This window comes from Mugil cephalus, chromosome 9 (assembly GCF_022458985.1).
Source record: "Mugil cephalus isolate CIBA_MC_2020 chromosome 9, CIBA_Mcephalus_1.1, whole genome shotgun sequence".
Taxonomy (NCBI): Eukaryota; Metazoa; Chordata; class Actinopteri; order Mugiliformes; family Mugilidae; genus Mugil; species Mugil cephalus.
In genome coordinates this window covers 16,684,883-16,698,178 of record NC_061778.1, presented here as the reverse complement: position 1 = coordinate 16,698,178, position 13,296 = coordinate 16,684,883, and the positions used below count along the sequence as shown (strand labels likewise).

At 44.2% G+C, this 13,296-nt stretch overlaps 1 protein-coding gene across 2 annotated transcripts; it reads right to left on the bottom strand.

Moving 5' to 3' along the window:
* Window positions 1–3,179: 3,179 nt before the first annotated feature.
* On the bottom strand, window positions 3,180–12,410 carry tbx2b (T-box transcription factor 2b). 2 transcript variants are annotated; one of them, XM_047593531.1, is made up of 8 exons: window positions 12,272–12,410; window positions 11,322–12,165; window positions 10,134–10,401; window positions 8,390–8,542; window positions 7,055–7,131; window positions 6,778–6,947; window positions 5,649–6,232; window positions 3,180–5,114 (listed from the first exon to the last, which is right to left on the bottom strand). In XM_047593531.1, exons 2-8 carry the CDS (start codon window positions 11,678–11,680, stop codon window positions 4,665–4,667), a joined length of 2,061 nt encoding a protein of 686 aa, XP_047449487.1. In that variant the 5' UTR covers window positions 11,681–12,165; window positions 12,272–12,410; the 3' UTR covers window positions 3,180–4,664. The 2 variants fall into 2 exon arrangements, with proteins under 2 accessions (XP_047449487.1, XP_047449488.1); XM_047593532.1 differs by having other exon boundaries at window positions 8,390–8,536.
* Between the last annotated feature and the right edge of the window lie 886 nt (window positions 12,411–13,296).

Here is a 13,296-nt window from a genome sequence, read left to right as displayed (position 1 = left end):
GTGTCCAGGAGGGGGCGACGGGTCTACATGCTGAAGCTCCAAACTATCCAAAAAGTTGGACTCACAAACACACCCACCTATCCACACGCACACACACACACTCACACACAATCATCTGATATAAAGCATTCCTCAAAATAGATGCACATATTTTACTAGAGCTGTATTTTATGGCTGTGTTTATTAGGCATTTTCTGTCTCATTGGTATTCTCTGTCTTTGTGTTTGTCTGTTTGTGTGAGAGGAAGGAGCTCCTGGAAGTGTTACAGTGAGGTTACAGGCTGTGTATGTTCTCCCACCTCCTCCCTGCCCTGTCCTGAAGGGGAGCAGCGGCCTGTGATTGGACCCCTCCCGCTCCACTGTGGACCAGTATGATGGCTGCACCTGAGCCGAGCGGCCAATCGGCTGCTGGCAGCAGGGAGAGCTCTCTGCAGAGCTGCAGCGTGACAATACACACTCTGTAGACACCATACAGGTTTGTGGGCTGCTTCCCAGCACTGCCACACCATAGACTCCACTGATACTGGCCTTTCATTCACAAATGCCATGCATCTAGTCTGCTTGTTGCAACTTAGGCTGCAGATAGTTCAAAATAATTTTATAGGTTTATTTTATTTAAAAGCAGGACATGTTTTTTTATTATTATTATTATCTTAAATGTGGATGTAAAATATTATCTTTTAGCTTTTGTAGTTCTAAAATGCACCGGTCAAATGTCCAAATTAGTCTATAAAGGCTTCAGAAGGAGGCTTCTGAGGGTCATCAGAGAGCTCGGTGCAGCCTTTTCCTTCCCCATCATATCACTTAATAATAACCTCACGAAGCATAAATCACACAAGATCAATAGGCTCATTTAAGCAGAACATATCATTAGAAAAAATGAAACACAAGGAAAATATTGGCACGGTTCGCCTTAACAATGCAGTACTTCTTTTTCCTCTTGAATTGATTTAATTTATCCTTAAAACATTTAATCTGATTGCTGGAAAAAAAAAACCTACTGGAGTCTGAAGTCTGTGACTTTATTTGATGTGGAGGAAGTATTCATGGAAGCACTGCAAGCAAAAGAACCACACATTCTGAATATCAACGTATTTGATAAGTGTGCAGCGCTGACCTTTTTAATTCTTCTATTATTATGTATAACAGTATTGGTGTATTGTTAATGGTGCATTAAGGCATAGATACGTTTTTTTCTTTTGATCTGTGCTACGTTGGACTATGTGAACTATCACTTTGAATTTTTATTGTTAATACGGCTCTCACAGTAAAAAAATAGTAGAGTAAAAAAAGTATATTTGCTTCTGAAATTAGTAGAAGCGTGTAAAGTTGCACAGTGATATGTAAGACTCAAAAAGGTCGGCCTACAAATATCTCAAAATTACACTGAAATTATAACAAAACAAAGCAGAAACCTGTTATGCAGTTTGCGGCTGTTTTTGTCACGTTATTGTCATTGCAGGAATAGGAAAAGCAAACTATTATACGTTAATAAATGACCAGTTTCTCCAAATGCAGTTGCATAAGTGACCTTCCACCCAGAGGCAGTAGAATTTGTGTATAATCTGGAGCACGCTGACTGATGTGAGACTGGATCCCAGCAGGCTCTGAGACCTCTCCTCCAGTGCAGCAGATAAGGAGAGAAGAGGAGCTAGGATATGGAGGGCAGCACTCTTCCCTGTTGTTTAGGTTTTTACACGGTTCAGTCCAGGAAAGGTGCAGCTCGTCTCCTGTGTGGAAACGAACTGTGCAGCTTCTCCTGTTGGCCTACAAAAAGCTTAAACAACAACATAGACCTGCACCGATCATTTAACAAAGTTGTGAGTAATCTTGGCCTTTTTACCCCACGCCGTCAGCAGTCATTAGTCATGATCCACGGGGCCTCCACGGGAGCCTATTGATCACTCATTGACTGATTGATTTAGACAAATACTTTTTTCTCCCAGAGTGCGAGGTCGAGTCGCTCTCCCTGTTAATTGAAGATAACAACAATGGCCCCGTAATAGAATGAGAGTTTTGTGATTGTCGCTGCAGAAAGAAAAGAAAATGAAGAAGAAGAGGAGGGGGCGAGGAGGAGGAGGAGGGGGAGGAGGGGGTGGTGCGGGAGGAGGAGGAGGAGGGGGGTCTCTAATTAGGAAGCGGGGCGGTGTGGAGGCTGTGGCCGGCAGGCAGGCGACAGGCGCCGGGTCCCGGACAAAAGGCTGTCTGCTGCCCTAAACTCCCCCTGCTTAACCCTTTAAACCGAGACACACAAACACAGCCACACACACACACATACACACATAGTGCTGTTGCTGCGTCATTCTCTCACACAGGCCTCATTGCACACTTCACATTTCTAGCGCAGATAAACACCAAGAAGCAACTGACAAAAACGCAAAACAGTGACATAGAGGCCGCTCACTGCGTGCGTAAACATCATGAAATATTTAGCCCATTATAAAGCCATGCCGCTACATTTATTTCCGCGTGTAAAACATGTTTAATGGGGGATTTATGCTGCAGAATGTGCAGACCGGTCTCAACACTCCCCGCTGCACTTCCCCGCCGAGTTAAACGGGCAATAGTTAAACTGGCTCTCCGGCTCCGGAGGATGTGTGTGAGCGCAGCAGAGAAAGCTCTTCCTATAAATACTTACACAGCTCGACTCTTTCTAAAAATACAATCCGGCACACAATACTAAAGGAAATGCTGACTGACGGTGACTGAGGACCTTCTCAGAATAGACACGTACGGCCCTGCGCGCAGGAGACAGGCCCGATTTAACACAAGTTACACGCAGGAGACACAAAAAACTGCAGAAAATACAAACATTGGGAATCCTTCCACGGAGACGCACGTTTTTCTCAAAGAGTGAAATAATAAAAACATAGTGTAACATTCATAGCTGTAGCCATGAATGCAAAATGTCCACAAACATTTTGTCACCCGCAAATTTCACCATGCGGTTTAGATGTATTTCTAATAACGTGCGAGCTGAACCCAATGATATTTTCTTATCAAATTGAGCAAACCACATACAAAACCTTTCCGGTTAAACGAGTGACCGACAGAGGGCGCACGTGCCCCGCGTCCCAGCCCGTGTAAAATCCTACATGATTTCGTTTTAAAATGCTCTGTTTTTATATTGTCATAAAAAAACAACACGAATATAATGAGAATAATAATAATCCTACAAGATTTCAGCACAACAATTTTTTATTGAAATTGTGAGACAATCAAAAAAAATCCCGAAAACGAAAAAAAAAAATAAAAATAAAAATAAAATACCCGGACAACCAGCATAAACAAGATACTTCCATCTTTAAATATATTTATGAATAGATATGAATGATGCGCCCATTGGAGGAATTGCTTTGAATGTCTCCTGGCTGGAGTGAAATAACCTGAGGTGTTTTTTTTTTTGAATCCATGTGGAGCTCTTTCTCTGTTCCTCTCTATTTGTCGTGGATGATGCAGACTAAAACATGGCACACACGTCTCCTAAAAAAAAATCAGCGATGCTTCATACACAGTTTCTTTTTTTTTCAAACCAACAAGCGCTAAATAGCTTTCATTTACAGTATATGTTTATGTAAAATTGGGGTGGAGGAGGAAGAGGAGGATAAGAAGGGAGGGGGAGGGGGGAGTTCATTTCGAAATATATACACGCTCATATACAGCCTTGAATAAATTAATACCAATTGCATATTCTTGGATCTTAGCTTTATTTACAGATTTTTTTTTTTTTTTAATTACATAAATAGTTCAGAAAGATTTTGTCTGGCATGAAATGATAAGCGTCTCTTTCTGTCTGCCCCTCGGAGACGGAACGTTCATCTTCCATCCCTTTTGAAATGATCAGACCTGCCTGTCGTGGCGTTGTGAGTTTTCTGTTCAGGACTTTACTTTAAAAAAACAAAAACAAAAAAAAAAACAAACAAAAAAAAAAAAACACCGGACCTGGATGCTCACATGCTTCAAGTTAGAACTCAGCACACACAGTGCGCCGCGCACTCCGTGGAGCTGCATGCTCTCAGGCAGGTTAGACCGATATATGGGGCCGATACTGGCCTTGCGTGGTGCCTCTGACAATGATATCATAACGTTTGACTCATTATATTCTTATAATGTCTGGAATACTCTCTGTAACACATCTTTGAACTTAAGTGGTTGGAGTTTCTTTTAACTTAATAACATTTTATGTTTCTTTAGTGTTTTATCGACTAAATTGTTTCCATCTTCTTTGCACATTTTATTTATTAACTTATTATTGTTTCTAAATTGATTTTTATTTTTTTATTTTTATTGAATGAACGCAGAAATGTTTTCCAGAGGTTCTTGGGCTGTTAACCCGCCTTCACGAGCTGCTAACCCCCAGAACAGTGGGATTCTGCGTCGGTCCTGATGATGGTGGAAATGTCTGACAGGCTTTCAACCCTTTCAGACAGGTCAGCTCTGGAGGAAACCTTCAATACTTATGAATTTACAAAGGATAAATATAATTATATAGACTACATTTCTGTCTACCTGCAGCTTTGTTCCGAAAGATATTAGTAATTGGCCTTCATCAACCCTCGTCGGTCAAACCCTCATCCCAGTCTCTGTGATGTGCTGTACAGGACATATGCACTTATAGTCCTCTGGTATTCAAGCCAAGTGTTCATCCATAGCAGAGTGTCCTAATCACTTGGGAGAGTCTGCATTTGGGGAGGGCTCCCTCTGGCCCTCCAGGCCGCTCACCAGTCTCTGGATGCTCTGCAGCTCGTTCACAGAGTCCTTAATGGAGGTTTTGGGAGATACAGCCCTTCCACTCAAGCCTCCTGTCTTGTGGTTGCTGTGGTGCTCCGGGGCTGGGCTTGTCTCCCTGCTTCCCGGTTTGGAGGATTCTGAGCTTGGGTTGAGGCTTCCTGGCAGGCCAGTGGTGAGCAGGCTGGAGGTCTGGGGCAGTGACACCGGGAGCTGGTAGGGGTTGAAGCGGAGCCGCGGCCGGGAAGAGCCCAGGAAGGGGTTCCTAGAAAGGGGGCTTGAGGTGCTGGTAGCTGGGAGGGCCGAGGCCGAGGCCGCTGCTGCAGCCGCCGCCATGTAGGTGTAGGGGTACGGAAAAAGACCTCCAAAAGGTGGCATGGGGATGCCCTGGAAGAGGAAAGACAGTTGTTCAGATCACTATTTCCAATCAAATAATCTCAGTCGTGATACGTTATTTACAACACACACATAGATTAGTTTCATTTGATATTTAGACTTACTAAAGCATTAAATTTTTTTTTTTTTTTTTTTTTAAATTCTAAGTGCTAAATAAACTGTTTATTCCACAGTCAACTAAAAACACTTTTAAAAATTAATTTGATGATGGAGCTTTTTATTAATTCCTCAAGTTTCGGCAGAAATGCTCACGGGTTCCACATGTTGCATGCATCAAGTAGATTAAGTTTAGCTTTACCAATCATACTTATTTCCAGGACTAAATTAAACCCAGCTCTGATTCATGCAAGGTAACTCGTAGCACCGTGTAAGGTGAGATTTATAGTAACACAGCCCCAAAGTAAATGAAATCCTGTCTACACTCTCGACTTAGAGCCCCAGCTTTCCTGTCCTACTGACACCAGATGAACGCTACAGGTGTAGAGACAAACAAAGAATATTTTCTGAATGGATGACCATCCTTACCTGAGAGGCTAGCATGTGCTGGGACAGATGGAAGGGGAAGGGGTTAGGGGTTCCTCCTGTGCCCTGGCCGGAGAGGCTGCCGTTTTCCAAACCACTTGCTCCGGATACAGAGGCCAATAGATGCCCCATGCCCATAGCAGAGAAGGCTCCAGGGGCCATGGCAAACTGCCCAGGGTGAAACAACAGTGGCGATCCGGCGTTCAGAGGGTTAAAGAACTGCTGACTGTGCAAGCCAGACAGAGCCAGGCTTTGTAAATGGCTTGGGCTGAAGTGCGAGGGGCTCTCGGTTTGGACCATGAGAGGGGAGAAGGCCTCCTTACTGGCACTAATGCCTCCAGCCTCCGAGTCCTTTGTCAAGACATCAGCGGTGTCTTTCCTGTGCCTGCTCTCTGCTTTGTCCTTCTCAAGGTTCCTTATACTGAATATGGAGTCGTCCTTCTTTTCGGCGCTGGGCCGTTCCCTCACACGCTCCTCACACCTGGAGCTGTAGGGGGACACAGGTTCAGGTCCTGGGCTGTTGGAGGCGGTGCAGCGCTCGTCGTGATTCTCCAGCTCCTGCTCGCTGTCAGTGCATGTTTTGTCATCTAAGATGCAGGAATCAAAATAGGAAAAATTAGCATGAGCGCCATTTATCACCATCACAGCACATGTGCACACGCAAAAGTACAATAACATTATAAGCCTAAAACTATTTGGAAAACTAACATCTACACTGCATGTCATGTAAATGCTTTTTATTTATTTTTTTGCTTTTTTACCTTTTAACATATGTATATGTATATATATAAGATTTGATTATTTATTGTGGCTTTTATATTAGCATATATTCAAATTAATTAATAATACAAATAAATAATAATATATATATTATTTTAAAAATGTTGCACACATTTAACATTAAAATTAATAATTTTCCTTCTATACCATACAGACTATAGTTCCTAAATATATTTAGCTGGCAATACGAATTATTATTATTGTTATTATTATTTTATTATTATTATTATTTAAATAATGAGGATTAGCTTTAATATTAGCAAATTATTACATTTACACTTGTATTCCAATATCACACCCTACAGCTAAAACCTCTGCTCATGTAGAGGCCCCAAAATAAAAATCAGCTCACCTCGACTGGCCCTGCTGAACCTCAGAGGACTCGTACCAGTTCCCAGCGGGGAGTGAACGGTGTCCCTGCCGGCCGGAGCCTCGCTGGACGATGCGTCCGAATCCGCCCCCTCCCTGTCCGCCTTGCACTGGTCCTCGTACATCCGCAGCGAAGGCATGGTCAGTTGTTTTCTGTACAATAATAATAATAATTGTCATTATATGATGAATAGTAACGTGTAACTGTGCCTTTTTAAAAAGATGGTGGACACACACACTAATTTTGCAGGTGTTCGTACCTTTTCTCTCTCCTTCCATTCCCCGTGTCTCTGAATCCTTTCGCAAAAGGGTTGTTGTCAATCTTCAGCTGCGTTATCTGTTCAAAATAAAAGGAAGTAATGAATTTATGCGGAATTTTTTATTTTATTTTTTACCACAATAAAAGCACAAAGCTGCGCTGCTGGGGCCCGCTGCCTCCACCTGGCACATGTGTAAGAAATAATGTGTTTGGATTAACACACGCAACCGGCGAGTTGGACAGGAGCCACCATAGGCCTTGGATTTGCATTATTAATAAAAGCGTAATGATGGGGCGTTATTCTCATAGGCCCCTGGAGAGATATTCTGCCACGAAATATTCGTCTATGGGGCCACACATGCCTCGAATCCCCAGGAAAAAAAGGCAGCGGGAGCAATACTCGAACAGATGACTGTCATATCAATAATTAATAATGCGGTTTTGGATCTGTGCGCCCTCACGATATGTCGCGGTGTTGGGAGGGGAGCGGCGCGGCTGCGTGTTTGCGCACGGGGTCGGGCGGTAGCCCGTGCGGCTCTTGCGGGAGCTCCTAGGTTCCTGGAGGCCTCAGAGGCTCGGAGACACCCTCTCTGCTCAAAATTGGAAACGCCTGAAGCGAGAGGGTGTCTTACAGCATCTGTCCACTCTGGCTGCAGGCTGACCAGCCTTTTAAATGCCTTCTAATCGATGGTGACTCTTTGCCATAAACTTTTACAACAAGACCCCCGCTCCTTACCCCTCACTCCCCCCACCACCACCACCACCCTCTGGACACAAGCCCCAATTAGCTTCGTGGAGGAGGAAAGCGGACAACGGAGAGGCTTATAATAATGCCTTCAAAGAGCAAACGCACGTCCAAAACCTCGATTCAAATATGCTGGATTCTATCAAACCACAAATCAGATGCCGTTAGCAGGCAGACAAGAAGACAAAACAATAATCCGGAACAAGTGGACATGTCTGCCATGTTTGATGCACCATCACAACAAAAAACCCAACACGCTCTCCTGCTTTTATACGCCTAATTTATGCACTCCTGGTCAAGGTAATAGGCCATTTATGGACCGTGGATATCTGATAACACACACACCACAGAACACACACAATTTGAATTCATAGTCAGATATGTCTGCCGCCCTCGCAAATCCAAGGAAAGCAGCAATTAAAAAAATCAAGTGGGACATGGGAGTCCTCTGCAGGGAAATTAGGCGACCTACAAAATCAGATTAAGTCTCCGGGGGTTGGCGGCGGGGGGGAGGGAGGCATGTAGGACATTTACTATGCAAAGTATAGCAGCCATATTAGAGACGTCTGCTGAGTGTGAACGGTGACTCACCTTGTCGTTCTGGTACGCTGTCACAGCCACGAACTCCGTCTCCGGGAAGACGTAGGTCCTGAAGGTGCTGTAGGGGAGCTTCAGGATGTCGTTGGCCCGCACTATGTGGAACCTCGGCTGGTACTTGTGCATGGAGTTCAAGATAGTCTGGACCAATACACAGAAAAAGCACAGCTTCGGAGTGAATATCAGCGTATGTTTGTGATTCTGTCCGACGGTAAAACACACGTAGCTCTAGTCAGGATATGTTGAGGCGGATCATCCAGCGCATTGTTATTGATGCTGTTATAATTACTGTGTAAGCAGACTTGTCTGTAATTAGCGCGGGGCAAAAGGGAAAAAAACCCTCACCAGGCCACACATGCTGCTATGAATTATCAGAGCAAGTTGTAATAGGCTACAAATTTCAAATTTACCAGAGTGCAGACATTTTACAAGCCTGGAATTACAGCCCGAGGCCCTATTTTGACACAGCATCAAAGACGTGTATTTAAACACAGAATAATATTCAAAATTAAATTCAAATATATAGATCATCAGATAAAGCAAAATACAAACGTACAATAGAGCAAGAATTGAAATAAAAACTAATATTTCTTTTTTTTATTATTATTATTATATTACTGAGATTTAATTTTTACAACTTCGGCTGTAGCCTGCACATAAGCTGCATGCATGCGTAAATAAGGCCTGTATATAAAAATAAATCCTGCCTGTATTCAATTAGAAATTATTTACTCTTGCATTGCGTTTGTTTCCAGTCGAAAGCACCTTCTGGCTGACAGTAAAATAATCTCTCTAAGACATTTACTATTTGTGGGTCGGCTATTCTTACGTTTTTGTTTGCTTCTTTTGATTTGTGCATTTTATTATTTAACAAGTAAAATATAAAATGTGGAAAAAAATATATTTTTTTAATAAAATCCTACAAAGATACAGAAAACAGGGCACCCTTTGGCACAATATATACTATACTATACTATACTATACTATACTATACTATACTATACTATTAGGTTTCATGTTGGGGGAACGTCAGTCTTATTGGCACAGGTTCCCAATCATTTCACGTCATTTCTCTGTGATCCGATCTGTTGATACTGTCTCCTCAGCCTCGCTAACGCTCCGATATTATTTTTTTATTTTATTTTTTTTTATTCCTCAATTCAACTTCGGTTAAAATAATAACAATAATAATAATGATGATGATAATAATAATAAACGTGTTCGGTAGGAAAGCACATAGCTGCCGTGGCCTTCGCACTGAGCTGCGGCGTCGCAGCCTGCTAGACTTGGCTTTAGACGAGTTTGAACGCAGGAGGAAAATGCCGGCTGATGTTATTGTGAAGAGCTGCAACATAAGCTCCGTGCTGGAAGTCAAGTGGCGACAAAGTGGCTACATCTTTGGACTTTCGCTGTAATATTTTGCAACGCGTTTATATTTGAAATATGCCTTAAATTGTCTGCTTTGCTTTTATGTTATTATTGTATTTCCCTTCAGGTCATAGGTCTCCCGCAGTAGCCCAGTCATTTTCTTTAATAGTATGAACCATTTCCACATCGTGATCCTACAACCCACTTTATTCCATGTGCTTCATAAACTTTTTTATTTGATGTTAAAAACAGCTAAACCTCTCCTTTATTCCAGCAGCCCACACGTTGTGTGTACAGGATATACACATGAAAACTATCAGCTCAGCCAAGAGGGAGCGGGGGGAAAAGTCAAAACTCTATCTGTACTTACAAATCCGTGTTTGTCCGAGATGTTGTTGGTCAGTTTGAGTTTATGGAAAGCAACAGGCTTGGCCATCCACTGCTCGCCAGTGGCCGGGCTGTCCGGATGGATATACATCCTCTTGGGCATCTCCGGGTCGGCCTTGCCTGCCACCATCCAGCGGGAGTTATGGAACTTGTAGCGGCAGTCGTCCGCCGCCACGATGTCCATCAGTAGGATGTATTTGGCTTTTTTATCGAGCCCGTTTATTCTCACTTTGAACGGAGGGAACATCCTCCTGCGGAGGGAAACACACCGAGAGTTTACACGCCGCAATTTAACCAAAACACAAGAACACATTGTCATGAGGCACATGAACAAATCCGGGGGAGAAAAAAAATAAGCTTGAATGTTGCAAGGGAAAAAAAAAAAAACAACTCGCACTTCTGACCAGTGGAAATATTGTAACTGTCAGATATTATTATGTTTCACGCAATTAGGCGACAGCAACACAGAAAAGTCCATAGTGTGTGCGCGCAGGCGTGTGTGTGTGAGTGTGTGTGTGGTGTCTCTGTCCGCCTGCGTGTGTATGTGTTGTCCAAGCACTCCACTACAAAGCTGAACAGTATATTTATGACCACACCACTTCACGTCCCTGGGTTTTGAAGTGACAGCCTGTTTATAAAATCCAGAAGCTCTGCTGCCTCCACAGAATGCAGTTTGGGAGATAAAACCTGATTGAAGCTCTGACCACATTTTCACCCCGAATATCCCAAATATGCCGCTTGATAAATGTGAAAGTATGCCCGAATTACAAAGAGTTCCAAATAAAATGGAGCTTTGTTTAGGCTACTGACTAACAAGCGCAACTCTCAAATGCAGATAGAGTTAGAGTTATAGGCCTGGATCTGGATATAGAAACCTATTTCGTGTATAATTTAGTGACATGGTCATGTAGCCTTGTGTAGTTTTCTTGTCTGTTTATAATAATAGTGGACCAGACTAATAATCGGTGGTGAAATAAGTACGACAGGCAAAGGCCTGGCGCACAGGCTGCCATTTAATAACGCGAATAAATGGCATTTTAGCTGCTTCTGCCTTCTCAGCTGCGGCTTATTCTTCGCGTGTACACAGACTAGAGGAGCAGCTTTTGATTTCTAAAGACGTGTCCCCGGTGTTTCCGTACGAGGAAATATTTTTTTTTCTGACAATTCTTACCTTCCGGACTTGGTAATAACCATCTCCGTCCCGAGTTTATGAAACTGGTCCCAAAGATCCTTGGCTTCCAGTGTAACTTTTGGGTCGTCGTCCACTTCTTCCTCGGGTTCCAGGCTTTTCATGCTGCGAAGATGAGCCGCCTGATGGTGGCTAAGGGCCGGGTGGAGCCCAGCCTCCGCCGCCCCGGCCAAGCCGTGGTCCGGGATGGGCTTGGTGAGCGCCCCGGGAGGCAGGCTGAGCGCCGGGAAGAAGGAAGGCTGCGCGGCCGCTAGAAAGGCGGACATGGGGAAGTCGGTCGGCCGGTGAGCGTGGAAAGGGTGATAAGCCATTGCAGTCCCTGTAAAAACTGGATCTCTCATCGGTGCATCCACAAAAACCGAAGTGAAATATTGGATATTTTAGTGGTATCTCCCCCAACCCAGAGCCAGTGTAGGTCCGCGCTTCGCGAGCACTTAGTTTCTGTGAGGCGGTACAAGAAGAGTGCAGCGCCTTGTCAAACACACAGCGTGTTGTCAGGGTGAAGAAAATAGCCCAGAGTTGCTGTTGATGTGCTTTTTTTTCCTTTGGTTCGTCCGCCGAGTCCCTCAGTAGAAGCGGCGCTGTGAAGGCAGAGCCCGGCTGCGCTGTGTGTCTCTCAGAGAAATAAGCTGTTTCTCTGCTTCAGTCATCCCACACTGACTGGAGAGATGTGGCCTCGTTCACTGCAGATCTGTGACTATCTCACATGTCCTTCCTGCCTCCATCCCCAACACTAATGAACCAAGCCCCTTTGATTGCTGATTTTACGCTTTCTGGACCAATTGTGGGCCCCTATAGGCGTGGTTCTGACAGCTCCGGCCAGACTCTGGAAGAGGAGGGGGGACAAGAAGGTGTCGGAAGCATTAGCAGTAAGAAAACATGTCAACAGAATAAAATATTAACCAATGACAGGAAAGATCGGGAAATCCCACCCCCATTTCCAAGCCAAACACCGGGTCTGCCCTCAGTTCTTGGCCGGTGGAGGCATCACCTCTCTCGGCTTGCGTTTTTTACAATGTCGCCTCCGGAGAAACCAACCTGTCCACAGACCCACTGTGTCCTAATATTCACCTTTACACAGCGGAACAGCTCCACTTCTCCGCAATAACTACTCTCTTTTAGAACAACTCACAGCAGTTGAGCCGAGTCTCGCAGCTCATCCTCTGCATTCCGGGGAGATTTACTCAAAGCGCCGCCGCTCTCTCGGTCGCTCTTTATAATAACAGACTTTGTAATTATTCCATCGGCTGTTTTGACGCTTAGGCTGGATTTGCCTCGCACTAGTCCAGACTATGTTGTGCTGCGTGCGTGTACCGACTCCAGCCTCAAACCGCCCCGGCTTCCCCAGGCGAGAGCCATTTATCTGTGCGTGTTCCTGGTCGAGCTGACGGGAAGGAAGCAGCAGCGGCGGCGGCGGCGGCAGCAGCAGCAGCAGCAGCGTAATAAAAGCTGGAAAAGACAAACCCGATGCTGCAAGGAGAAAAAACAAAAAAACAAAAAAACCCTAAAACAAAACAAAAAATCTGAGAAAACCAGATGAAAGATGATTTTGTTGAGAAAGAAATCAGGGAGAAAAAAAGCGGTGAGTGCTCACTTCGATACAAACTCTTCCTTGTCTGGCTGCAGATAAAGTTTACAAGGCAAACTTAGAATTGTGTTTTTTATGTTACACGGTCTATTATTACTGTTAGTATTATTGTTTTTGCTGTATTTGTAGTTGTGTTAGCCTGTTCATGCTGTGTGCTGTTTGACTCGGTGCTGATTTTTTTTTCTCCAGTGTCTCGTTTGTATAGCCACATCAAACAGTCGCAGCGACGAGATGATTTAGAGCTCAGTCTGAGCTGAGGGCAGGCCGTGGTAGCGTGTAATCTCCGACAGGTTGTATATTGTCAAAACCAGGGACAGTGCGGGATTCCGGGAGCCACCGGGGGCCCATCAACCTCCCCGCACTTTGCTC